This window comes from Mirounga leonina, unplaced genomic scaffold, assembly GCF_011800145.1.
Source record: "Mirounga leonina isolate KUSES-001 unplaced genomic scaffold, KU_Mleo_1.0 Mir_154, whole genome shotgun sequence".
NCBI lineage: Eukaryota > Metazoa > Chordata > Mammalia > Carnivora > Phocidae > Mirounga > Mirounga leonina.
In genome coordinates this window covers 24,725,344-24,752,256 of record NW_023270389.1, presented here as the reverse complement: position 1 = coordinate 24,752,256, position 26,913 = coordinate 24,725,344, and the positions used below count along the sequence as shown (strand labels likewise).

Here is a 26,913-nt window from a genome sequence, read left to right as displayed (position 1 = left end):
GTCGCGGGCGGGAGCCGGCGCGCCGCGGCCCCCAGGCCACGCGCGGTGAGTCCCGCGGGCGACGCGCAGTGTCCGGAGGGCTGGGCGGGCGGCGCGCCGGGGGAGGAAGGGGGCGGTCGGAGGAGGGGGCACCGCGGCGCCGGGTAAACCGAGCAAAGGTAAGCGGAGCGGCTCTTAAAGGCGCCGGTCTGCTTTTGCCCTGGGGCGGGAGGTTGGAGGGAAATGCCGGAGCGCCGCGGGGAGCTCGGAGATCACGAGGCGTGCGGGCTCGGGTGCTGGGGTGGGTGAGGCCCCGAGCAGGCCCCTCCCCAGCTCCAGGTGCGCCGGTTTGCCTTCGCAGATCCCCCCCACCCCGGGGAGTCTCCGCCGGGACTCCCTCGGGCCCCCGGGCTCCGGTCTGAACCCGAGGAAGCAGAGTTTTCCACCCAGGTTCAGACCAGGCGCTTTCCAGTCGCCCTTCCTTCTGGGAAGGGCAAGGGTCGGGAGTCTCCGGTGACGGGAGAACCCGCGCGAGTGTGCGGCCAGATCGCGCCTTGAAGGGCTTTCTGGGCTCCGGTGAACTTTCCAGAGGGACAGGCTGGAAGGTGGGAGACCAGAGCCCTGGGGTGAAGGTGGAAGGACACGCGAAGCCCTGCAGGTTCCAGCGTGGGGGCGGTGGAGGCGGACTGGGGCCTCTGGGATTGCGGCCTCTCCTCTGACCCCCCCAGGAGACCGCAGGGGCCGCGGCCCCCACCCCGCAGCAGCGGGAGGCCAGGGGTTAATAGAGCGGTGGGGAAGGACGGCGGGTGGCCTGTTGCGCTGTGTGGCTTGAGGATTCTGCGGGGGGGGGGGGGGGGGGGGGGGGGGGACAGAATCAGGAATCTGAAATCTGAAATCGGTCCGGGCTGGAGGCCTCTCTTCTCTCCCTGTTGGCGGCCGGAGTTGTCTGCAGACCCTGTGGGCGTCGGGCTGTTGAGACAGTGACCGGTTTTCTGTGCTGTGGGGTCAGCACCCTCCTAGGCACCAGTGGCCTCTTTAATGCTCTCTGAACCCTTTCCTGACAGCAGGGGTAGGAAAGTTAGGGCTGTGTGAGGGGTGAGGGTCAGCGCCCCAGAATCTCATCCCCACCCCCAGCCCATCCCTCTGCAGTTCCTCAGTGGCAGCCTGGGCACTGTGACTCACTGCCAGCGCCAGCTTGCCCACCCTGGCCAGGACCCTGGGAGAGATGCAGCATGTTCAGCTTGCCCCACCCCCCGCCCAGGACCCTGTGAGATGCAGGTGGCATTTTCCACTGGGCATGGGCACACAGCACATGGGCACACTGGGCTGGGGGACCAGAATCCTCGAGGATGCTGGGAGGACTGGCTGACAGGCTCCCCTGCCCGCAGAGATCCCCTACCTTTAGTCTAGCCTTGGGAGGGGGCTGGGACACATGGCTTAGGGCTGAGAGGAGGCAGGCTTGGTCCCAGGCAATAGTGGCTTCTGGGTTTGGGTCTGCATCTTGAAGGTGGTCTGGAGAGAGGGGCACCTTGCCAGAGCAAAGCTACTGGCTCAGATTACTCTGCCCCAGCCACCTCCTGTGCAGCTGATGAGCCTGTGAGGCTGACCTCCCCCAAACCCTGCAAACTCACCCTCCCGTTGGGTTCCTAGGACTCTCCCCACTGGCCACCCATGCCCCTCCAGGAGAAGGGAGCCGTCATTCTTCCCATATGTATGGGGGTTTCCAGAGCCAGAGTGGACTCAGTAAGTTACATCTGAATTCTGAATGCCTGGGTGGTTACCAGTTATAGAATATCTGCTGGGTGCCCAGCAGTGTGTCCCACAGCTTCATAAAGTAGGCATTGCCATCCCATTTTATAGGCAAGGAAACAGAGGCTCTGAGAGACCAGCTTTCCCCAAGTCTCATGTAAGTGGGATCCAGCCCACTTCCATCCGACCCTGAGCTCCCTGCTCACAGTCCCTGCCCCATCAGGGGAGATCCTGGCCCGCTCTGGAGTTCTCTGGTTCGACATCAGTCCTCAGGAGAAGGAAGGATAGGTGTGGTGCTCTGGGTAAGGAGGCTCCGGCTTGTTCTGTGCCAGGCAGAGCCAGGCTTTTCCGTGGGTCGCAGGAGAGGAGACACCAGATCCGAGGAACAAGTAGGTTCTTGGTCTGAGATCTCATGGGATCCAGCCGCCTGCCTGGGAAGCCACCCCCTGGGTCCCAGGGGACATGATGCTGCCTTTTGGGCTGCACTTGTTTTCTCTGTAGACCCAGACTCTGTCGTCTGCCAACATGCCCCATGCTATAGGGCAGAGTCTGGCTTGGTCTTCCCAGCTTCTACCCCAACCATGCCTCTTCTTTCTGGGGTCACCCTGTTTGGGATTTTCATCCAGCATCTCTATCCATCCCTCCCGATTCCTTTCCTTCCCTGAGTTTGAGACCTAAAGGGAAGGCGAACCAGGGTCTTGTTGAATCCAGGTCCAGAACTTACTAGCTGACCCTCCTCTCCCCAGCAGACTCCTGAGCTTCTCCGAGCCTCAGTTCCCTGATCTGTGAAATGGGAGTCATCGTAGGGCGGGTTGTTAGAGGAACTAAATGAAATAACACATAGTGCCTGGCATGTAGCAGATGCCCAATGATTAGCTGAATCGTGCATGGTTATTTGGGAAGGAACTTTCCCAGTTATGACACCATACCTGGCTCTGGGGTAGAGAAAAAGGCCGGCTTTCCTAACCCCAGCAGGCTGGGCCCTGAGCATCTTTCCTGCTCTTCCAGCTCAGGGAGGAAGGGGTGGATGGAAACCTGCCAGGAGGGGACCAGGAATCTGTGCTGTGGGGACTCTGCCCTCTAGTTTCTAGCATGAGCGAGGTGGGCACTGGAAGCTGGAAAACCTGCAGCCTCTGGCTCCAAGGGGCCTCCGGCCAGGCCTCCTTGCCCGGGGTAAGAAGACCCTTGCTTACTACTTAACTAATTGCAGTCCCTCTTCTGCCCTGTTGTCTGTGAGGGAGTGGCTGGCCTGGGTCCAAACTCACTGATTAGCTTCACCTCGTTCGTTGGGAACAAGTCACATTTCTCTTTTGTAGCCCCGTGTCCTGCCCTCACCTCTCCTCTCCCCGACCCTGGACCCTTTGCCTTTGCCCCACTGGCTTCAGCTGCTGAGTGGGCGCTTTGCCATCTCCAAGGGGTGGGAGCTCCCCAGCGTTAGGCTTGCCTTGTCCTGGTCCCCACAGCTGCATACATACCCCTAGAACCCAACTCTAAGGCCAGGGCTAACGGCAGTTCGGGCCGAGGGCCTGGGGCCCAGGATCACCATAGAGCTGGCGGCCGGGCCCGGCGGGAGCTGGCCAGTGGTGTTGGCGGCTCAAGAAGAGGGAAAGCTGTAGGCGCATCTCAGCCAGGACTGCTGTCTGAAGGAGAGCCCATCTGCTTCTGAAATCTTCACAGTTTCATCTGCAGGGGAGGAGGGATGGGGAGGCAAGTATGGGGTTTGGCTTGCAACCAGAAAGGGTCTTAAAGCTCCTTGCAGGCATGAGTGTCCCTGGTGAGACAGGGCACCCTGGGTAAGGAGACATTGGCCACGGGGCACCTGGGTGGCTCAGTCGTTAAGCGTCTGCCTTCGGCTCAGGTCATGATCCCAGGGTCCTGGGATCGAGCCCCGCATCGGGCTCCCTGCTCCGCGGGAAGCCTGCTTCTCCCTCTCCCACTCCCCCTGCTTGTGTTCCTGCTCTCACTATCTCTCTCTGTCAAATAAATAAATAAAATCTTAAAAAAAAAAAAAAAAAAAGGAGACATTGGCCAGAACTTTTGGAGGGACGGTGGTGAGACCCTCTTTCTTGGAACGGTGGACCAGGGTCTCACCCTGTGCTCCCACCCCACCCACTGACATTAAATCAAGTCTTCCCTGGAATTGGCGGGGTGGGGACAGACGAGGCGACTCTATAATGTCCGCCTGGTGCATTCATTCATTCTTTACATGCGAGCGCCCGCCTTCTGTCCAGCATGGGGGGCGGTTTACCAACTTGGGGTTTGGCTCCAGTCCTGCCCCTGCGGCTGAGTGAGGGGCCTCTGGCGCAGGACCTTGCCCACCCAAGCCTCAGCTTCGTCAGTGAGACAATGGGGAGAGTGGGAGTGTCACACATGCCGTGGGGATGTCAATTAAGGCAGTGGCCACCGCGCTCCCAGCTTCTTGCCTCACCTCGTGTCATTAGCGACGGGCAGTAGCCCCCCGAGTCACTGGGCTGCACGCGGCAGTTCTCAGTAGCCTGGCTTCTGCTTGGTCCCTGTAGAAACCACGGCTTAGGCCTCAAAAGGGGTAAGGGAACTATTCTTAAAACGTTTCTACTCTCCCTCATGCCAAGGACCTTCTGCATTTTATTGTTATTGTGATAAGTTCTGACAAAATTCCAGAATGATTTCTGTCTTTACACCCTTGCTTCCCTAAAGAAGCCTACCCTTCCTTTCCTTTGTGGGGCAGAGGGTGGGGGGGGGTCCCTTCAGGAACCAGGGCTGCTTCTCTCCTCCGGCCCCCGGCATCCAGCAAAGGATTCAGTGCCTGGAAGCAGGTAGGAGGTAGGTCCTGTGCCCGAGGGTACCACTCATAAAGTCAGCAATGCTGGGTCTCCAGACCACCTCTGCAAGCAGGGCATGGGATGAGGCCAGACGAGGGGTCCCAGAGCCCCTCCCTGTTACTGGCCCGGAGCCCAGCTGGCGGTACCCCCCACTGTGGCTGGGCCCGGTGCCATGCTCTGGGCTGAGCCACAGCTCACGTTGCTTCTTCTCGAGGTAAGGTGGTCCTTGAGTGGGCTGCCGATTGCCCTGGTGACATCACCCCGTGGCGGGGGTGCTATCTCTGGGCAGCTCCTTGCAGTCCCCAAAGGAGCAAAGAGAGCATTGAAGTCGCAGTCACAGGCCCTCAGTTCTGGTCCCAGCTCTGCCCCTTCAACCTGAGTGGCCTTGGGCAGGTCATTCCCCTTTCTGAGTCTTGCCTTCTTCGCCTGAAAAATGAGGGCACAGACCAAGGGATTTCTAAAGCTCCATCCAAGATGACGGGTTTGTGGTTCCAACTTTTAACAATCCTGCTGCTAAGGTGAACTGTGCTTTGAGACTCCGGGAGGGACCCTGCCCTCCGTTCTTTAAACTCTGGAGCACAGACAAGGGCTTCCCCCAGCCGAGGCCTGCGAAGCCAGTCCCTGCCACAGCTCGGATGACTGAGGAAGCCCTGGAAGGCCTCCCCACTGTCAGATAAGAGGAGAAAAAGAACCTCCCAAAGGAGTGGGTGCTGGATTCAAATGCCGTACAGACACTGGACGCTCAGGGGCAAGCCTCCGCGAGTGAGGGCTCAACCACCTCCCGCCCGTTCCAGTACGGCACGCGAGCCAAGAATGGTCAGTACAGAAGAAGATAATATTCTGTGACATTGAAAACGGTATAAAATTCAGATTTTTGTGTCCATGAGTAAAAGTTAATTGGAAGACAGCCCCACTCACTTGTGTCCATCTTGTCTTCGGGCACTTTCTACAGGGGTGGGGGGGGAAATCGTGTGATTGCGGCAGAGACCATATGACCCCCAAAGCCGAAAATATTGACTATCTGGCCTTTTACAGAACAAGTTTGCCAGTCTCTGTTCGAGATAATTATAGTTCTCCCCAGGCTTGCACTAAAGAGTTTTGGAATCTCAATCTAAAAATACTTTCTTTTCATTTAAAAAGAAGTGTTACTTCTTTTAACATAAGCAGTGAGTGGCCATTATGGAAGTATCGGAGGATGCAAGTAAGCAAAAAGAAGGTATTAGAGTCACTCCCAGTTCCACCACCCAGACAACTTCTGTTAGCAATTGATCTCGTATCTTTCTGGATCATAGGTAGAGTGTCCCTGTTTATAAGGGTGCGTCTGTGGCACGTGAATATCTAGCCACGTGGAGCTTTGCGAGTTGCACACATCTGCCCTTCTCACTTAAAAACACCTCTCCAACTATTTGCTCCCTCCGGCCCGGTGAGGTTTGTTCTAGTTCGTCAACCTCCCCCCCCCCGCCCCACCGGGGACATGTAGACAGCAGAGCAGGTAGTCAGTCGGACCTGCTCATTGCCACTCTGGGGCTTGCTGGGGCCAGAGCTCTGGGTATGGGAGTCATCAGCACGTGGCTGGCGGTCCCCACCACGGGAGTGCATGAGGTCACCAGGAAGAGCGCTCAGAGGGGAAGAACAGAGGGCCGGAGAGGGAACTCGGGAGTGCCAGATTTGAGCGACAGGTAGAGGAAGTGAGTCTGGCAGATGGGGGAGGGAGAGGGAAGCAGGAGGAGAGCCTGGAGGCCAAGGGAAGGGAGACAGGGCGTGGAGCCTAGGACAGTGCCCCCCCCCGCCCCCCCCCCAGCAGGTACCTGTGGAATGAGTGAGTGACTAGGAGAAACCAGTACCTCCCCCGAGGAGCCTGACTGAGCTCAGGGCAGCAAGTGACACTGAAGGGGGGCATTTAGAGAACAGCTGAACAACGGTGAGGTGTTCAGAAGTTTCTCATAGGGGGCCTTGGAGGCAGGAGGAGCAGGAGGTGGTCCGGGCCAAGGTGGGTACCTGGACCCAGCCTGGTGGGAGGGAAGCCATGCTGAGCGTGAGGAGGCCAGCTTGCCCTAAAGGTTGGAAAATATTGACGGGGGTCCTGTTGGAATGTGGGCCAGACTGGAGGGGCCAGGCAGGGGGCTGCTGGGAGTGGAGTGGAGTATAAATAGGAATACAGTCTAGAGATGCTGGGAAAGCCTTCCCTCCTGCCCTCCCTGCTCCCGAGACTGAGAGGTCCCCAGGGATGCCAGTACTTGATGTTAACAAAGATCCTGTGACAGACCACCAAGAAAGCTGGGCCTCTTGCATGGATGAGGGAGAGCTAGAGGGTGGGCAAACTTGATCCTCCTTATTTCTCCTCCATTTCCTTGTGTGGAAGATGGTGGGCACCAGCTTCTGCACTTAAGCAAATGGAGAGGAGAAAGGTGTGAGCTGTTTCCTTTGGGACTGAAGGAAGACCTCAGAAAAGGTTTCAGACTTTGGGATTTTGAAAATGCTGGGCAAGGTGGCTGAGGGACCTTCCTCAGGGGTCTTTAATGGAGCCTGCTAAAAGGAGCAGGGAAAGGGTCTCCTCAGCCTGGGAGGGGAGGCGGGCCTTGTCTGGAGGCAGGGTGATGTGGGGATGGGTCTTGCCTTTACTGCTCCTTGCTGCAGCCTCTGGTCTGGAATGTTCTGCACAGCCAGGACCAGAGCTGGCCAAAGGGCGCCTTTTTCCATCTTAGCACTTGCAAATCCAGAGCCTCTCCAAAGACTGCAGACCAGACTTAGCTGGGTCTCAAAAAGGGTCAGAAAGAAAAAGCAGAAGATGACGTATGGGCCTCTGTTCCTTGAGCCTTAGGAAGCCAAGGAGGGCAACAGTATCAGCAGGGCTGATATGGGGCTAGAAGTGGGCAGTCAGGGGGTCAGGAAGGGTCATCTGTAGGGGTCAAGGCCAAGGTGTGACCAGGGTAGTGCACCTGACCTGTGAGACCCTGGGAATCTGCCCCAGAGGGATGGGAACACATGAGGAAGGCCCCAGGGCCCTGTCAAACCCCTTCCCGACAAGCCCCGTGGGCCCCAACTCAGTGGTGTTTGGTGGGAACCTAGCATTAAGACTTTCCCCATCCCCAGTCTATCCCTCACTGTGGGTCATCTGCTCAAGCAGAGACCTCCACAGCCCTCGCTGAGGGAGTCACTCTCTGGCAGGCAGCTTACCCCTGTGCCTCAGTGGTTCCCTTTCTCCCCACCCCGCGACTGCCATCTGAGCCAAGAGCCGGCCAGAGAAGGCGGGTTAGGTTACAGCTGAGGCTTCGAGTCCAGTGGGCAACTGACTGTCTCCTGGCTTCTCTCTTGTCTCCAAATAGCCCCTAGAATTCAGAACTCACAGCTGATCATTTGAGGGTTCGCTCAGTGCCAGGCCCTGGGGGTGTAATGATGAGTCAGACCCAGTCCTTGCTCTTAACATGCTCACAGGCAAACCAGGGAAGCAGACAAATGAACAGGTGCAGTCCAGGGAGCCAGACACCCTGCTCAGGGATGTCCAGGAGGCCATAGGCTGGGGCCAGTGGGCTTTCGGGCCAGTGGGCTTTCAGGCCAGGGGAGAAGTGACGGTCATCGCAGAAGGCCTCTTGGAAGAGGTTATGCCTTTCTGCAGCCTTGAAGATGGGAGCACTCGACTGGCTTTCCCTAGTCCCTGGCCCACCAGTCCCGCCGATGTCCGAGTTCCCACTGAGAGTCAGAAGCACCAAGGATGTCTGGAGTCTAGGGCTGGTTCACTGGACCGCGGGCCTTGCTCTGGGTGCCCAGAAAGAGGGCCGGGCCCACCCCGGCTGTACTCAAGGCCCACCTTCTCAGTATGGAGCTGGCCTCATGAGATAAACCTAGAAACAGCCTTGGCCGGACTGAAAGGAGGAAGAGAACCAGCCTATACTGCACACATATAGAGCAGCCGGAGGCTCACGGGGACTAACGGTCTTTGTCCTCAGTGGGCCTCAGATGTATGTAGAGGAAAGAGTTGTAAACAAGCCTTTGGGGCGCAGTGGCCTGGTGGCCCCGTTCATTCCCCGAACACTGCCCGAGCACCCCGTAGGCTCCCGACGCTGCATGAGGTGCTGGGCGAACAGCTCACTGAGACCCTGCTGTCGTCCTGCAGGACATCACAGTCTAGTGACAAGTGTACTCAGGCTGGTCTGGAAGCGACAAGGAGGAAGCATCCCAATTTACCTAAAGGGAGGAGGTGGGGTCATGTGTGGCTCTCAGAGGAAGTGACACTTGAGTTTGGAAGTCTTCTTACCAAGGGAACAATGAGGAAGGGCATCCCGGGCCGAATGAACGGCACGTGCAAAGCTGTGGGGCATGACTGCGGTTTACTCCGGGAACAACAAATGCACCCCATAAAACTGGACCCTCCAGGGAGCGGTGAGAGCCGAGACTCAAGAAGGAGACAGATCAAAACACAAGAGGCCTAGTCTGCTGGGCTCTGGAGTTTGGACTTCTGTCTGAGGGCAGTGTTATGTTGAAGGATTTTGAAGAGGGGAGTGACATCATCAGAAAGCAACCAAGAAAGTTAAATCCAGTAGCCTCTTAGCAGTTGGATCGGGGATTAGATATTCTCCCCATTTAGCAGACAGTGAAACCGAGGCATGGGGCGTTTTCCCAGGTCATGATGCTGTTAAGTGGCAAAGCTGGGATTTCTTCCATACTCCAAGCAGCAGAGAATTTTGGAGAGCCGGCCTGGCCAGCATGTGGCCCTCACTATAGGACACTTCCATCAGGTAGGACCCTGCAGGGATAAATGGTACATCTGCCCAAAGAGCAGGGGCGGCCCTGAGCCCCAGACATTTCACCTCCTGACCACGCTTCCTGCAGGTTAGCCCTGCATGCTCCTGGAGGGCTTTCACCGCCCGCTTCCTGCATTCCCAACAGAGGCTGTGGGAAGCATCTCCTCACTGGCAGGCCAGCTGCAGGCCTCTCTGTGCTCCTCGATTCTGGCCACCTGGAAGGCCCCAGGCTCCCAGCCTCTCCTCCAGGCCAGAGCTCGGGCAGAGCAAGGTCAGCAATGAGGGCTCTGGGCCACTGCTGACCGACTGCCCCTGAGGTTTGTCGCAAGCCAGGGAAACCGAAGCCCCACGCTGTGCAGGGCCGGCTCAGCTGGAGGATGGAGGAAGAGATGCTATCTACAGGGGTCCCTGAGGCACAGATCTCGCTGGGAGGAGGGAGTGTCTCTGAAGTCCCAGCTCATGACGTCCGCAAACTTGGTCAGCCGTGGCCGCTTGTTCTTTTGAAACCCGCCCAAAGGCCCAAAGTGGCAGAGTGACCGAGGTGGGGGGCAGGGAGAGGGCGGCCGAGGGTGTCCTGGCCAGTGATCAGCCTTCGAGACCGAGGCTCAGAACCTCTGGGCTTCAGAGAGTGGGCAGTTGCGAGTTGGAGCCTGCAAGCCCTGCCCCTGGGCCCTCAGAGACTGAGATCTAAAAGAAAAGAAAACAGGACGAAAGCAGAAGAGGGACTTGGAGAAGCCCCTGACTTGTTCCTGGAGCCTAGTAGGTGCTCCCTGTGTGCCTGTCGGCTGTCCGTCACCAACACCAGGCAGAGTGCCCCTGGTGAGAGGGGCGCTTGAAAAGTCCCCGCCGGGGCCCTGGGAAAGGATGCACTTTCTCGGACGGTGCCCATCCGAGGGCCGCCCGGTGGCCCTGGGGGGTTGGGAAAGCCTCGCCAGACCCCAGGCCTGGACTGGCCTGAACTGCGGGCCAGGGTACAGCTGCTGGAGCTGAGCTTGGGTTGTGGGGAGCGCGGAGACCAAAGCCATTGGAGGCAGGGGGCTGGATCGAAGGACCTTGGGTGCTGGCTGTGAACTGGGGCTTCATTCAGGGAGGAGGGAAAGGGCTTCTCAGAGGGGTTTGCTGAGAGGAATCTCCTAGCCTGGCTTCCTGGAGGTTCAGGGAGGAAGCCGCCCTCCGCCCTCCACACCACCCTCACTTCCGTGGGGTGGACACTGCTGCCCAGCTTCCCTGGATGCTCTGCCAACCTCCTTCTCTGCCTCCGTAGTCTCCCAGTAAGGGCCCGGCAGGCGGCCCAGGCCCGGGGCAGGTGGCAGGTCTGGGGCCTGGCAGGGGCTGTCCTGGGGGCAGCAGGCTGTGTCTGCCCTCCCTGGACACTGGGCCTGGGGGCCCGGCCGGTCTGCCGTGGGGAGCTTTCTCCCCTCCGAGGACCGGGGCTGAGAGCGGTCAGCCAGGAGGCCGGGGTCCTCTGCCCTGTGTGGCCCTGGAGAGCTGTGTCATCTAAGTCGGGGGGACCCTGCCCGCCTGGTCTTTCCCACTCAGTCAGGTGTCTCAGGCCTGCAGGTAGATGCCCACGGCCCTGCTTCCTGCCCCTTTTCCGTCGGGGGTCTCAGAGCACTTCGTAGGCTGTCAGGAGTCTGTGAGGGACGTGTCTCGTGTCTCGTGAGCTTTATCTGGGGCTCTTTTCCGGCACATCTTTGCATCTGAACAGGAGCTTGGGGGAAGAGGAGGGAAGAGCTAACATCCCCTGGCGGCCTCCTTTTGCTGGTGCTGCGTCGTGTTAGCTCACCCGGCGTCCGCACTCAGGCGTCCGCTGGACAGGAAACACTTGCCCCAAACCCAGTTTCTGGTCTTCTCTCCCGAACCTCCGCTCCAGCAATCCTCGTGTCCAGCGGTGGCCACTCCATCCTCCTAGTTGCTCCAGCCAGAGCCCTTCAGAGTCTTGCTTGACTCCTCTCTGACACCCCCTCTGCAAATCCCTTGGGCTCCACCCGCAAAATCTATCCAGAAGCCAACCACTCCCGCTGCTCCCACACTGGTCTCGGCCACCACCACCATATGTCACCTGGATCTCTACAGTAGCCTCCTGATGAGGCTCCCTGCTTCCTTCCTTGCCCACACAGTCTGTTCTCAACACAGTAGCCAGAGGGAGCCTGTTGAAATCTAAATGGGATCACATCACTCAGCTGCTGAAACCCTCCTGTTCCCTGTTGGGGCTGACACTCTGCTCTGTGTTCCCCTGTGGCCTCCTCTGCAGCCACACTGCTGTTCCTAGAGCATACCAAACTCACTTCTGCCTCAGGACCTTTGCATCGCCTATTCCTGCACTGATCTGCTTCCCCTAGATTCCGCATGACTAGCTCCTTTGCTTACACCTTCTTGGAATTCTTCCTGAGATGTCACTTTCCCACAGAGACCTTCCTGACTACCCTGTTTAAAATTGCAACACCCCATCCCCCTCAGCCCCCATCCTTCTCTGCTACTTTCTTTTGCTCTGTTGCACCTGTCACCAGCTAACATCCTGTGCATTTTATGTATTTATTTTCTTGTTTGTGCTGCTCCCCACCATTAAAATATAAGTGCCATGAGGGCAGAAATTATGTCTGTTTCTTTCATAAGTGGATTCTCAGGGTCTACAACAGTGCCTGGCATGTGTAGCTGTTAATAAATACTTGGCAAGCAAAAGACTAGAGCCAAAGCTAAGAGAGATTATATAACTGAAGTGCCACCAGAATGTGAATTTGGCTTTTAATTCGGGGTGGGGGTGGAGGAGACCTCAAACAGGAAACAGCTCTTACAGCCTGGGTCCCAGGGAGGGGCTCCCTTTAGGAGAAGCAGGGAGCAATGTGGTCACAGGGTTTGTGCACTTAGTAACAAGCAGGAAATTGCTGCATGATTTCGAGCAAGTCGGGTCTCATCCTGGAGCCTCGGTGTCCTCAACGGGCCAACAAGGGGATGGAACGGTGGATCTGTAAGTGCTTCTCCTGCTACCGTTCCCGAAGTTCAGCCCTTTCTCACTGGGCACATGGCAGCCTCTGGGCAAGTGTCCGCTTCCTCCCGGCCTGGCTCCTCCCTCCTCCTGTACCACTTGCTGTTTGGGCACCAGCAGGAAGTTCTGGGCTGGTTGGTGTGTGCCTGGGAGGAAATGACAGGAGGTAGGCTGAGAACTTTAGGCTCACCTGGCAGGCAGGCAGGAGGGGCGGGAGGCCTGGTTGCGGGGTCTGCTTGTGGGGGGTCTGCGCCCACAGTTCCTGAGGGGGACTCTTCTCCAACAGCCCCCAGCCCAGCATCCCTGGGTGCCCAGCTCCCTCTTGCCCTGGCACCAGTTGCACGAGGACAGCCCCAGATGGCTCCCTGGCCCCGGGGACAAAGGCCACACTGTGCACGGCCTTGGGCTGGCCTCGGGCTGGGTCACACTGAGCCCTTCTGTCCCCGGATGGGGGTGAGGGGCAGACAGCAACAAGGTGACAGGCCTTTTTCCTGTCCCCCTTCCCCCTTGGCCCCCCAAATCTGAAGAGCTGATTCTCTCAAGGGAAAAGTGACAGAGGCATCTTATGTCTTGAGCGAGGGAACAACAAGGAGCATTCACTACTCAGTCTGCCCTGTCACACCCAAGACCCTGCCGGGTTCAATGCCCCGATTGTCCCCAGCAGAGCGAGGCGTCCACTCTCTGCTGCGGTCACCACCCCTGCCGCCTGCCTCGCTGTCGCCACCAGTAAGTCCATCCTTACATCTGACCTCCGTCCCTCCTGCTCAGTGACAACCACTTCCTCTGGGTCTCTCTCAAGTGGGTGGAGGACAGCCGGTCCCCATCCCTCGGCATCGCCTGGCCCTGTGTTCCTGCTTGAGAAGCCACCCTCAGCTTCACCTTCCTTCTAGCTCCCCAGCCCACCCTCCATCCCACCCCAGACCCAAGCTGGTGGCTCCTTGCTCCTAACTGAACTGAGGGGACAGCACGAGCAGGTGCCACTCAGGGCTGGTTCTCTTTTGTTTTGCAGAAATCGGGGGCCTCCCTCCTAGAAGGCTTCTAACAAGCCCCCATCCCCCACAGGCAAGAGCAAGGGCATAAGATTTATGGCAGCTACTGGTGGATTCCTGAACACAAACCCAACATGCCATCCCATAAATCCCAGACTGCTGAACGGCTTTATGGGGGAGCCCTGTTTTTAGAAGGGGGCGTGACTAGTCCCTCTTGGCAGAGCTCAGACCTGAAGGAGCCAAGTGCCTGGCTCCCCACTACAGCCCTAGGCTAACCATGACCGAGCCTGGGGCATCAGTCTGCAGCAGGGCAGACATTTCTTCCCCTGTATGGTAGTTGGGGGGCGTATGGGGGCGGTTCTGCTGCTCCGCTCGGCCTGCCTTCTGTCTTCTGCCTTCCTGCACCTCCCCAGCTCAGAGGATTCCCTGTCTCAGCACAGTAGGGCAATCTGGAATCCTGGGTGGATTACCATCCCTTACCTAGACCTCAGATGCTTCTCACCGTGGCTCCATGTCCAGATCACTGGGGATGCTTTTTTTTTTTTTTTTTAAGATTTTATTTATTTGTCAGAGAGGGTGGGGGGCATAAGCAGGGGGAGCGGCAGGCAGAGGGAGAAGCAGGCTCCTTGCTTAGCGGAAAGCCTGACGCAGGACTCGATCCCAGGACCCTGGGATCATGACCTGAGCCGAAGGCAGACGCTTAACCAACTGAGCCATCCAGGTGCCCCTGGGGATGCTTTTTTAAAAAAATTCATTTTCCCAGTCACCATTCTCAGTTCCAGACTCTGAGAGTGAGACCCAGGAATCTGAAATTTTTAAAAATACTCCCTGGTGCTACTGATGTTCAGCCAACTTTGTAAACAACTGACCTGTCCAATGGGGACATCTCCACTCTCCTATCCTGCTGGGAAATGTGAGGCGACAGGTAGGACACATCTAGGTCCTCCTGTCCCTGGAAACCATATGCTGCCACTGTCACGAAGCTTCCGTTATGGGACAGGCTCTGGCCCCTGGCTGGCTGCACACTCCAGGGTAAAGCGGGGTGGCTGCCCGCTGGGAGCTTCATGTCCACCCATGCGTCCTATAGACGGTGGCCCCAGAGCACTGGGGGCCAGGGAGGAGCGGCGGAGGTTGGAGGGCAGGAATGAGCTTAGGGACGGGGAATCCGGAAAGTCCGAGGTGCCGGCTTTGCCAAGGAAGCTGGAAGAACAGCTTCTGATACCTTCTCCTCAGAGGAGGCATCAGCAGCCGCTGAGTTCCTGGAGAATAGGGACCACACTTCACTCCCCACCGTGACCCCAGCACATAGTAGCTACTCGGTCCTCACCTGTCGAGCTGAATGAACCAAGTGAGACTCTAGGGCCCAGCGGACAGAGATGGGCTCAGCTGGCGCCAGCCGGAGAAAAGAGGACCTGGCCGCCCCCCTACCCCCATCCCATCCCCTTCACTGCCCCCCCCCCCAGCTCTGGGCTCAGGAGCCTGCTGGCCCAGGGAAGGGACCCTCTCCAGGCTGGCTGAGGACAGAAGGATGACCAGGAAGCAAAGCAAACATGTTATGGCCCAGAATCCCTTAAACCAGGGGGATTCAGGAGGGGTCTTTGGCAACAGGGAACTGGCTAGTGATTGGGAATGGGCTGTGCTGGGTGCTTGGGTAAAAGCTGGGAGAGGGTGCAGGGTGGCCCCGTCCCATCACAGGACCGGCCCTGGATGCCTTCTTGGCAGGCATCGGTGGGGCACTTGGGAGGCCTCCTGGTCCCTGCTCCACCAGGGAGGTGTGGGCAGAGCAGGATGAGGGGCAGCCACACCTGGGAACTTATGAAATCATGGAGGGGAGTGGCGGGGGGGGTGGTTCAGGGCAAGATACAGAAGGAAGGGTCTGCAGGAAGAAGCAGTCTAACTGCGTGGCCAGCAGGGTACCCCCTCAGAGGGCACAGGGAGGGAACCCTTTCTGGCTCGGGAAGGGGCCTTGAGGTGAACAGAGCAGCCCACCCTTCTCCCCCACTATGTTCTCTGCGGCATGGACACCCTGCCCCCTCAGGGCTCTGGCGTGAGAGGGGCTCAGCCTCCTGTCCCTGGGGCCCTCTTTTTCCGGCAAGCTTCTGTGTGTCCCCTGAGACCTTCAGCTGCTCCTAACCTCCTACATTTCAGCTGGAGAGGCACAGCTCAGAGGCACACGTCACCTCCCTTGACCTTCTCCTTTTCTGGGTCCCAGGGACCTAGGACAAGCCAGAGAGGGACCTCCAGGTGTCAGTATGAGGATGAAGTGGGGTTTGGACCAGACTCTGTCACGGGGCCGCAGGCTGAGCTGATGTTCAGCTTCTGGGCGTCCGTCAGTGAGGCTTACTGGCTGTTGACATACTCAAGCTCTTACACACAAGCCGGTGAAGAACTATTGGCTCGAGTTCTGGTCCCCTCCCTGCCACTCCAGGCCTCTTGAGAATTCTCTAGCCCTCCAGGAGCCCAAAGGTTACCGTCGGGCCTGGTGAGGCCCCCAGGCCCCTGCCGGCACGCCATACTGCTCTTAGGAGCAGCACTTCGCTATACTGATTAGTACATAGTAGCCAGGCCGGGACGGAGGGGTTCTGGGGGGCCGGGGGAGCGGGATTCACAGGGAGGAAGAGGGCTAGGTACTGGAACCTTGGTGAAGAAGATGCAACCCTGGCGCCCGAATGCGGGGCCCCAGAGCTCGATGGGCAGACGGAGACAAGACCCAGAATTCGCATCTGCTGTCAGCCGGGCCTGGTGCCTGGTTCTCACCCGCGCTGCTCCCCTCTCCCGTCTCAGGCCCCACTGCCTGGTCCCCGCTGACCATGAACAAGATGAAGAACTTTAAGCGCCGCCTCTCCCTGTCCGTGCCACGCACCGAGACCATCGAGGAGTCCTTGGCCGAGTTCACAGAGCAGTTCAGCCAGCTCCACAACAGGCGCGATGAGGGTGAGGGGTCCGGCTGCCCCCCCCCCGCCCTGGTGCCCCCCACAGCCCCTCCTGGCCCTCCCTGACTTGGCCCACACTGCTGGGGGAGGACAGAGGTGGGGCGGCACACTCCTGCCCCTCCCCCCGGGGCAGAGGGACAGGGTGGGCAGCTGACGCCTCTCCCCCTCAGACCTGCAGCTTGGGCCTCTCGGCAGAGACCCCCAGCCAGAGTCCAGCCCCTTCTCCCCGACAGACAGCGGGGACGACCCTGGGCAGCCATCCCCCGGCTTGCAGTACCGGCGGCAGAACCTGCGGCGCTTCTCCATGGAGGTGAGGGGCTCTGGGCTCTCCCCTGTGGGCGCGGCAGGGCCCGCCCGACAGTGTGTGCCCAAGGAGGGTGGCAGCCGGGGAGCCAGACTCCATGGGTTCAAATCCCAGCTCTGCTGTTGATCAGCTCTGTGACCTTGAGCAAGTGTCTCAACCTCTGTATACCAGTCTCCTTGTGTTAAAATGGTCATGGTGAAGATTAAACAAGTTAATATATACCAAGTGCCTAGAACAGTCCTGGTACATAACGAAGCCAGACAATTTGACTACTGTTCTTGTGACTCGTCTGCATGGGCCCACGTATCAGAAAAATAGGCTTCCATCCATTGGAATATCATTCTATAGATGGTTATACAGCAGCCCAGAGAGGGAAAGGGACCTCCTGAGGTCACACAGCAACCCCTGCGTGTTCACATATGTCTCTGAGCACATCTTTGAAGCTGCTGTGAGCCTGGGGTCACAGCCTGTGGTTTGGCCCTGCTGGGGTTGCTCTACAGGGAAAGCCAGGCCCTGGGTGAAAAGTGAGGGTCCCACAGCACGAGGTAACCTGGAGCAAACGCGGGTGTCCCCGTCTCATCCCGGCCACTGCAGGACATCAGTAAGAGGCTGTCTCTGCCCATGGACATCCGCCTGCCCCAGGAATTCCTGCAGAAGCTACACCTGGAGAGTCCAGACCTGCCCAAGCCGCTCAGCCGCATGTCCCGCCGAGCATCCCTGGTGAGTTCCAAAAGGGTCAGAGGTCACCAGGGGAGACCCTCCTCCCCCAGCCTGGACACATCAGTTCAGGTTTGCCTGTCGGGCGGACGCCTGCAGCAGTCTGTGGGCCTCTGGCGCCACCTGCTGGCGTCAGCCAATTCGCAAGCTTGTAGTCCTTGGTCAACGTCCACTCCCCTAGGTGAGTCCCACCAGGGCTGGAGCTGAGCCCCCATAGACCAGCTGGCATGTGCTTTCCAGTCGTGGCTGCTTATCATATTTCCTTGGGAGCATTTTGCAAAACGTGGACTCTGGCCCCCACTCCAGATACCTACAGAATCAGACTCTGGTGGTGGGGCCCAGGGATCTATATTGTTAAGGATCGGGTACCACTGAACTAGAGGAAGTATGCTGATGAGAGAGACTGCCGGGAGGCTGGTTCTGAACTGGACAGATGAGGTACAGTTGAGAACAAGACACAGTTTCTGCCCGCGAGGAGCTAGTAGTCTGAGCAAGGCGGAGACAGACAGGTGTTGAAGGTGTGTGGCAATCCCAGGTGCCCCAGCCCTGGCTCTGCCCCCTCCACTGCCCGCAGAGGAAGAAACTCACACCTCCTAGGGTTCCTTCCTTTATCCTGGGGATAGAGGGGAGAGGCCAAGAGGCAGGACTTGTGGCTGCCCTCATCCCTGCTAGGCTCTCTTGTTCCCTCTCCCTGATGGGGGTCTCATTCCCTTCCCTCCTGGAGGCTGGCTGGGGGGGTGTCACGTATGTGGGGCTGTGGGGCCTTCAGGCTCACAGGAGCCTATGTCTTTCCCTCTCAGTCAGATATCGGCTTTGGGAAACTGGAAACATACGTGAAACTGGACAAACTGGGGGAGGTAAGAGGCTGGGTGGGACAGTGAGGAGCAGGGACAGGGTCTCCCCTGCCCACCCTGTCCTGCCTTCCCATCGCCCCTGCCCCAGAGGCATACTGTCTTGGCCGTCCAATCTGGCCCAGCCTTTTGCAGGTGTTGAGGGAGGCCCAGGTCCTGGAGGAGGGCATGAGGATGGAGTGGGGCCCGTGGGCTCTGGGCATAATCCAGTTTTTTGTTTGTTTGTTTGTTTTAAGATTTTATTTATTTATTTGACAGAGAGAGACACAGCGAGAGAGGGAACACAAGCAGGGGGGAGTGGGAGAGGGAGAAGCAGGCTTCCCACCGAGCAGGGAGCCCGATGCGGGGCTCAATCCCAGGACCCTGGGATCATGACCTGAGCCGAAGGCAGACGCTTAACCGACTGAGCCACCCAGGCGCCCCTGGGCATAATCCAGTTTGTCTGTCTGTCTGCTTTTCCCGCAAGTGTTTCTCTGGATTCAAATCCCGTCTCTACCATTTACTAGCTGTGTGGCCTTGGGCAAATGATGGGACCTCTCTGTGCCGTAGTTTCTTGCTCTGTCAAATGGAGGTGTAATGGCTGTGCCCCCAGGGCTGTCATGGGGATGGACTAGGTTACTCTAAGAAGCTCGCGTACACGCTTAGAGAGTAAGCGCTGTGGGCGGTTAGCTATTTCTGTTACCACTGCGCCAAGCTTTGTGTCAGGGTCCTGGGGCAGCCAAAGGTTTACAGACAGGAGAGAGACACGGCCGTCTCCCTCCAGGAACCCAAAGAGGGGGCCTACCTGTAAACATCAACATAAGGAAGAACAAAACTGTGTTACAATAGAAGCGCGCCTCGCCTGCTGGGGGCTCAGGGGGAGGACAGTCCATTGTGCACAGGGAGGAGTGAGGGACAGAGTCAGAGAGAGATGGGTCTTGGAGCATACACAGAATCTCAGTGAAAGGAGAAGAAGGGGGAAGGGCACAGCGCAAGCAGAAGCACAGAGAGGAGGGTGCTGGACAGAGGGCCATGGGCCCTGAGTGTGGCTGGTGCTGCCGCGGTTCTTGTCCCCAGGGCACCTACGCCACAGTCTTCAAAGGGCGCAGCAAGCTGACGGAGAACCTCGTGGCCCTGAAGGAGATCCGGCTGGAGCATGAGGAGGGGGCGCCTTGCACTGCCATCCGAGAGGGTACAGCACCCTAGGGTCCTGAGCCCCTGGGGCTCCCGGGAGGAGGGCTTCATTGACCTGAGCCCCAGAGGGAGCCTAGGGGCAGAGGATCATTGCTGGAGTGGGGGCTCCTAGGGCTGATCCCAGGAAGAGAGGGTACGAGGGGTGTGTGGGGCCCCAGGGACCCAGGTGGGCCTGTCGCCCCCTACAGTGTCTCTCCTGAAGAACCTAAAGCACGCCAATATTGTGACCCTGCATGACCTCATCCATACGGAGCGGTCTCTCACCCTGGTGTTTGAGTACCTGGTGAGTTGGGCTGGGGCTAGCAGCTTCTCCCCTCTGTGGTGGGGGTGGGGGCAGGGTGGGGGGCAGCCCAGGCCTTGTTCTAGAATCAGGTTCTCAGATGATTCCATGCAGGAGTGGGCCCAGGGAGTTTAAAGGCAGCTCAGACCTTGGGCCCTGCCTGGGGCGGGGCTTCCAGCCATGGGTCAAGACAGGTCGGGGCTGAGCCAGGCTCTGTGTTCCAGGATAGTGACCTGAAGCAGTATCTGGACCACTGTGGAAATCTCATGAGCATGCACAATGTCAAGGTGAGGGCGTCCGTAAGGGCCGCCTACCCTCAGGGCCCCCATCTCAGCCCCCATCTGTTCTCCAGCCCAGCATGGGAACCCACACTCACCACCAGGATCCCAGCTGCTGAGGTTGCTCAGACCTTCAAAGGCATGAGGGCGTGCAAGGTCACTGCCATTCAGGGAATACCAGGAACTGTGCTATGCGCCCTACCCCACCAATGCAGGCACACACCCTCTGCCACCATCTAGCTGATGATATAAAATCCCCTCTCCAACTCTGAGCATCAGTTTGCCCATCTGTCAAATGGGTACATGGATGAAAGGAGGCTTCTGAAGAAGCTTGAAGGGATAAACGACCCCTTCTGGTCACTGTGAAAGAACCAAGTGCATAGCTCCCCACCCTGGTGGGCTTCCTGGCCCTGCACGGCCCCCCTCAGCTCCCGGACCGGAGAACGCTCTGGCCTCCAGCACCCTGCTTCCTCTTCCGCACACCTGGTGCCCTCCCCTGTGGATGGGATTCCCTGGGATGGATGGAGCCCAGGATGGGGCGCAGCATGGGTGGAGAACGGGTAGCTCCCCAGCGACCTCACCACCCCTCCCAGCCATGGGGCAGAAACATAGGGTCTCCCGGGTGGGACACACTCTCCCCTTCCCCTGCTCACCTTTCTTGTCCCCTCCTCCCTCAGATTTTCATGTTTCAGCTGCTCCGGGGCCTTGCCTACTGCCACCGCCGCAAAATCCTGCACCGGGACCTGAAACCACAGAACCTGCTCATTAGTGAGAGGGGGGAGCTGAAGCTGGCTGACTTTGGTGAGGGCTGGAGCCACCGGGGCCAGGGGACGGGTCTGGCACGGTCTCCCCAGGAGGTGGGTGCTGTGGGAGAGGGAGTTGGGAAGCTCAGTGATGTGTCTGTCCCCAGGCCTGGCCCGGGCCAAGTCAGTGCCCACGAAGACCTACTCCAATGAGGTGGTGACCCTGTGGTACAGACCTCCTGATGTGCTGTTGGGGTCCACAGAGTACTCCACCCCCATTGACATGTGGTGAGTGAGCGCCGTGGGACCAGGGTGAGGGGGGTTTCCACACCTCCACCTTCCCTTTTGCTGCCTCAAGACCCTCCGCAAAGAACTGCCTAACCTCCTGCCTAACTAGAAGCCAGGTGACATCCTCCTGCAGTAACCGGATGGGAAAGAATGAAGTCTGGACTACGTTAGAGTCCCCCTGGCTCTAAGTAGACCCTCCAAGGCTCTGCTTCTGAAATATTCCCCCCAGGGATCCCGAGGAGGTTACCAGAGGGGACAGGAGGGCTGCCACAGTGAATGTGATGAAACTTCCCCAAGCATCATTTCTACTGAAAACTTTGGAAAGGATTTATTACTTTTGTGTTAAAATTACCATGCATATGATTTGGTGTAGAACGAAAAAAATCAGTCCAATTTTTAAGCAGAAACTCAGGTTTCTGATGAATGACCACTGTGTTCTGTGCTAGGGGGTCCCCAAGAGAATGGATTTATGGACTCCCCTCTTCCCGTGGGGACAGAGTTTGAGACAGCACTGCTTGCGGAACGGGCACATGGGCGCAGACCCAAACTCTACGGAGTGAGGGCAGAGGCGAAAGCGCCCTAGAGCCCAGAGGAGCCCCAGAGAGAGGCCCCCGTGGCGGACTGCGCTGTGCTAGCCTCCCCTGTCCTGGGCCGCCCACCCCAGGGCCAGGACTCTTCAAGCCACCAGGGGCAGGGCATCACAGGTGCCCTGGTGGAGCAGCCCCAGGAAGGGCGGGTGCGAGGAGGCCCAGCCTGACGCCGCCCCTGCGCATTGCTCCCCACAGGGGCGTGGGCTGCATCCACTACGAGATGGCCACGGGGAGGCCCCTCTTCCCGGGCTCCACGGTCAAGGAGGAGCTGCACCTCATCTTCCGACTCCTGGGTCAGTCTCCGGCCGCCCCCTCCCGCTCGCCTCCAGGGGGCGCCAGAACCCCGTCCAGCCCAGGCGCATAGAGGGACTGGGAAGAGGGGCTCCCACTCGCTCTCAACGGGGCGGCGACCCCTGTGGCCTCCGCCATTCCCTGCCCCCGCCCCCTTCACTGCATCCTTCCCAGTCGCCCGTGGCCCTGGCCCCTCACTCTGCCCTTCCCGCGCCCTCTCATCTCCCCAGGGACCCCTACGGAAGAGACGTGGCCCGGCGTGACCGCCCTGTCGGAGTTCAGAGCCTACAATTTCCCGCCGTACCAGCCCCAGCCGCTCATCAGCCACGCTCCCAGGTAGCCCTGCCGCCCCACACCTCCTCTCCTGCTCGCGGTCCCCGCCGTCCCTCCTGGAGGTGGCCGCGCACGCCCCCGGCCCCCGGCCCCCCCACCCAGGCCGGGCCTGTGTCAGCTCCTCCGTCCTGCAGGTTGGACACGGACGGCATCCACCTCCTGACCAGCCTCCTCCTGGTGAGTGTGCCCCCAGCCGGGCCCAGGGACAGGCAGCCGGAGAGCGAACAGCGCTGAAGCCCCGAGACCCCACCTGGGCCCGCCCCCCACCTCTGCGCTCACAGCTCACGCTCGCCCCCATATTCGTCCCCGGCGCCCCAGCCCCAGGCCCAGGAGGAGCGCGGGTTTCCATCTGCGGTGGGAGTGGGCGCACTCTGAGCTCAAACCCCAGCTCAAGCCCACGTACTAGCTGTGTAGCCTTGGCCAAGTTATAGAACCTTCCTGGGCTTCCGTTTCCTCCACGGCAAAGAGGAATTAATAATTCGCATTTTATAAGCTGGTCACGAGGACAAAGGGAGATTATGGAACACACTTAGTATGGTGCCTGTCTTGAAGGAAGCGCACAGGGAGTCGCTGGTGTGACATGTTACTGTTGTTAATGTTATGAGCGTGGTGGCTTCAGCCTCTGCGTTCCCATCCCAAGAGGAGGTCACTCTCTGGAAGTCCCAGTTTGGGCTTGCTCTCGGTGGCTGGAGACCTGGGAGCCGAGCCCGCCGTCGGCCTCGGGCTGGCTTGGAGGTGGGGGCTGGCAGCGGCCCTGCAGGCTCCTGGGTTAGACTCGGGCCCCTCTCATTCTGGCCGTCTAACTCAGTGTAGGGGGCGCACCGCGCACAGGGGTCCCCAGAGGCCCCCAGCCACGGCCCCATAGCCCACCCTGTGCCTTTCAGTACGAATCCAAGAGTCGTATGGCCGCAGAGGCAGCCCTGAGCCACGCCTACTTCCGGTCTCTGGGCGAGCGCGTGCACCAGCTTGAAGATAGTGAGTGTCCGGGGAGGCCGGGGGAGGGGCCGGGGTCACCCCGGAACCGAAGACAGGGGCCAGGGGGGCCGGCCGCTGTGGGGGGAGGAGCTGGGACAAAGAGGCCCAGCAGCCTGGGCCTCCCCTCCTCGCGGTCCCGTCCGTGACTCAGGGGCAAAACTGGGGGATCTGGGAAGCCGCCTGCAAGGCCCAGCTAGGGGCTCCTGGGCCAGCCCTGAATGATAGGGGTTCCCCAGCCAGCGGGCGCTCTGTGGGCGTGGGGGTCCCTGTGGGCTCGGCTCTCTCCCTACCTTTCTCCTCTCTCCCCGCAGCGGCGTCCATCTTCTCCCTGAAGGAGATCCAGCTCCAGAAGGACCCGGGCTACCGGGGCCTGGCCTTCCAGCAGCCAGGTAGGGGCTCGTGCCTCCCCCATCCCCTCCCCTAATTAGGGGAGACCAGGGCAGGCTGCTCCTCCCTCTTGAAGAACAGAGTGAGGAATAAGCATGCCCCCCTCCCCGACATTGGCCTCCTTTGGGGGCGGGGGGGGGGTGGGCCCATGGGGAGCAGGGAAGGAGCTGGATTCCCTATCTCCTGCCCAGGCTTCCTCCCTCCAGTGTGTCCCTTGTCAGCCCCCAGCCCAGACACAACGCTGCATCTGACAGAGCCCTGAGGAAGGGGCACGCTCTCTGGGCTACATTCTGTTTGCAAACCCTGAATTCTCCCGCCTCCATTCCGGGGGAACCATACCTTGTCTCTAGAACAGCTGAAGGCCTCAGATGTGACAAGTGTGTTATTTCGTATAATCCTAAAACACCCCTTGAAGTTGGTACCTTTTGTGTGTGTGTGTGTGTGTGTGTATTTTAAGTAACCTCTACACCCAGTGTGGGGCTCAGACTCACGACCCCAAGATCAAGCATCACAGGCTCTCCTGACGGAGCCAGCCAGGTGCCCTGAAATAGGTACTATCCAGGCTCCCCATTTCGTAATCAATGGATCTGAGGCACAGGGGAGCTAGGTCACAATCTCACACAGCTGGTAAGTAACCGAGTTGGGATTTGAACCCAGGACCGACTGGCTTCCGGGAGCAGAATAGCCCTGGAAGATGCCCTTTGCTCCTGGTCCCCGGGACACCCTGCTGTCCAGCTTCCTCTCTGCAGCCCCATCCCTTCCCCTCTGTTCTCCAGGCCGAGGGAAGAGCCGGCGGCAAAGCATCTTCTGAGCCGCGCCCACCCTGCTGCGGCCCCCGGACCCCCAGGGACGAGAGGTCACAGCGAGCACAAGGGCACAACGGCGGGCAGGATGGGGCCTGTGTGGCCCTGGGAGGACTGAGGAACAAGGGCTAATGGCTGGCCCAGAAGACCTCTTGGCAGCCCTGCTGGCCACGGCTGTTTCCTCTTCCTGCTTCCCACAAGCCTCCCCTGTGGCCTTCACCTCGACACCAACCCCTCTGTCATCAGCCCTGGAGCTGGGCTTGAGCTCCTTTCCTGGGGGGAGATGAGGTGGGGATTGGGGGTCCGCAGACCCTTTCTCACCCTGAGGTGCTTGGGCACCAGCGTGGGACCCACACAGACGGGAGAATCCAGGCGCCAGGCTGAGCACTGTGCCCCGAACATGGGTACCCCCATACCTCCCCGCCAGGGGCTGCCTGCCCACACGTCACTCACTTGCTTCCCCTCTGAGAGCAGGAAGCTCGGGCCACCTTGTCTAGGAGCCTGGAATCCTGGATGCCCATGTGTGTGCCAAAGCCCACCCCCCACCCGCAGGGCAGGTGTCCCTAGAGCAGCAGAGAAGAGGAGCCCAGCCCTACTTCTCCACATCCTCACCCTGTCCCCATTTCCTTCTCCTGGCCAGAGGCCCCATCTGCTGCTGGATGCCCAGCTGAGTCCAGAGGTGGCTGGTCCCACCAGCTGCACTCTGCCACCTCAGCTGGCTCCTGCCCATCTCGCCATTCTGAACAGGATTGCCTTAAATTGGCAGGTGGTAGAGCACTCACTGCCCTTGGAGCTCTAACCCAAGCTCCTACCTGTCCACCCTTCCCCGAAAGTGGCTCCTGCTTATCATGCCTGGGTCCTGATAAGCCAGCCCTGGGCCGAGGTCCGGGGAACGACACCCAGATGGGCAGGGTCACCTTGATGCTGGTGCCAGGCCAGCCTCAGCTCCTTGGGGCTCTCAGAGCCTCCCCTATTCCCTCCTTCCCGGCCCCTAGGACCCGGTCCATGCTCCACCCTATCCTGGCACCAGCCTCCCCATGCCCCCGGGCTCCCAGAGGGCAGGGTGTAAATGCCTCAGTCTAAGGTGGAGGAAGGTGGGATAGGACACACAGGCTTTGATCCCCGCCCTAGGGGGCTGGGAGTCAGAGGGCCTGCAGCCCCGAAGAAGGCTCCCCCTCACCACCCCTTCCGAGCACGCCTGTTGTATCCCCAAGGTCTCGACACTTGGCTGAATCTCCAATGGCAAGGCCAAGGGGAGGCCAGGCCCGGCTTCTCTACGCAAGCCCCCTGCCCAGCCCAACCCCTCAGCCTGAGGAGCAGTCCTGGAGGGTCTTGGCCTCCCCATGAGTCCCTCCCCTCCTCCCCACACTGTACTGTGAATGTCCCGTGACTCAGCACAAAGACAGATAATATATTTAATTCATGTTGTACAGAAAAGCTGATTTTGACGGATCGTTGCCAAAGAGGGAGGATGGAAGGCCCTTCTCCAGGCCTCATGAGTGTGGGTGGGGCCTGCTTGTATATGTATATATATAAAGCGGACAGAGAGTTTGGTTCGTGTGCATCTCTGAACCCACCCTGGGCATGGGAGGGGTGCCCTGCACCCTTCCTGCCATATTCCGGATGTTTCTGCCTCCAGAGCCGGAAGTCAGCTCTGGGCCTTGTGGGGAGGAGCTGAGGCGGCCTTTGCCCAGGGACGGGGCCTGAGAGGTGGGGCCGGCCAGGAGAGCACAGAGGGAGCCCCGGGGAGGGGTCTAGGAGCCGGCTGCTGGGGCTGCCCCTCTCATTCCCCCAACCCAACGGCTCCCTGACCTCTTGGGAGGGAAGGAGAGGCGGTTTAAGAGAGGGTTGACATGGGGGATGGCCAAGGCCAGGGCACAGAAGGAGGGTGCACATGTCACTAATCCAATCCAGCAGCAATTTCTACAAACTTTGAATCCACCTTCTGTTGCCCAGACCGCCTCTTATCTTGGGGGCACACAGCCTCCTTTGTCTCTCCCAAAGCTCTCCACATCCTGCTCTGCTTTCCAGTTCCATGTCCAGGTTTGCTTTCCCAAGAGCACTGTGAGAATGCCAGGCCCCAAACGATACCTCCTGACCCTACCTGTCCAGCAGCCTTGGTCCCCGCTGGCCTTTCCCTTCACCACACCCACTTGGCCTTGGCCGCGGGGGGGGGGGGGGGGGGGGCTGATGTGGGTGGCAGGAGCCCCCAGCCGCCGGCCAAAAAAACCCAAATAGGGGGGGGGGGGGGGGGGGGGGGGGCCTGGGGCTGGCTCTCCCCTGCCCCACCCTTGCCTTCCTGTGGGTTCCCGTTGTCCTGCCCCTACTGTATGGTCCGGTGGTCAGGGCTGACGTCCCACAGGCCACCACTGCCTTCGCCCTACCGGGCCGCCTGGGCCGGCCAAGTGGTAGGCCAGACCTCCTTCTTTTCTTCCTTGAAGCAACTCAGCCCCTGCGGCCCATCTTTCCACCTCCATCTGCTCAGACCCCTCCTTCCCGTCGCAACGCTCCACAGCATTCCACCACCTTCGGTCTCCAGAGCAAATCATCAGCACCATGCATTGGACAGACTGGTTGGTCCTGTGCTGGGCGCCAGGACACCCAGATGCATGTGTCCGCCTTCACCTTCCAGGAGCTCAGGCCTACAGGCAGAGAGGGCCTTTCTTTACCCAGATTTTGGTCAAGCACCCATTGTGTGCCAGGCACTGTGTTGGGCCCTGA

The 26,913-nt window shown here is 59.4% G+C and overlaps 1 protein-coding gene and 1 long non-coding RNA gene across 2 annotated transcripts; one reads left to right on the top strand and one right to left on the bottom strand.

Moving 5' to 3' along the window:
• Window positions 1-25,769, top strand: CDK18 (cyclin dependent kinase 18). Its single transcript, XM_035010215.1, has 16 exons — window positions 1-45; window positions 16,031-16,180; window positions 16,350-16,489; window positions 17,078-17,203; window positions 18,001-18,057; window positions 19,108-19,222; window positions 19,413-19,507; window positions 19,729-19,791; window positions 20,460-20,583; window positions 20,693-20,813; window positions 21,599-21,696; window positions 21,925-22,030; window positions 22,162-22,204; window positions 22,912-23,002; window positions 23,314-23,391; window positions 24,166-25,769. The coding sequence occupies exons 2-16, from the start codon at window positions 16,057-16,059 to the stop codon at window positions 24,198-24,200; spliced, it is 1,416 nt and encodes a 471-aa protein (XP_034866106.1). The 5' UTR covers window positions 1-45; window positions 16,031-16,056; the 3' UTR covers window positions 24,201-25,769.
• On the bottom strand, window positions 12,003-20,516 carry LOC118014146. The gene is made up of 2 exons (XR_004680216.1): window positions 20,436-20,516; window positions 12,003-12,403 (listed from the first exon to the last, which is right to left on the bottom strand). It is a non-coding gene; the product is annotated as an uncharacterized LOC118014146 (long non-coding RNA).
• Window positions 25,770-26,913: the final 1,144 nt, after the last annotated feature.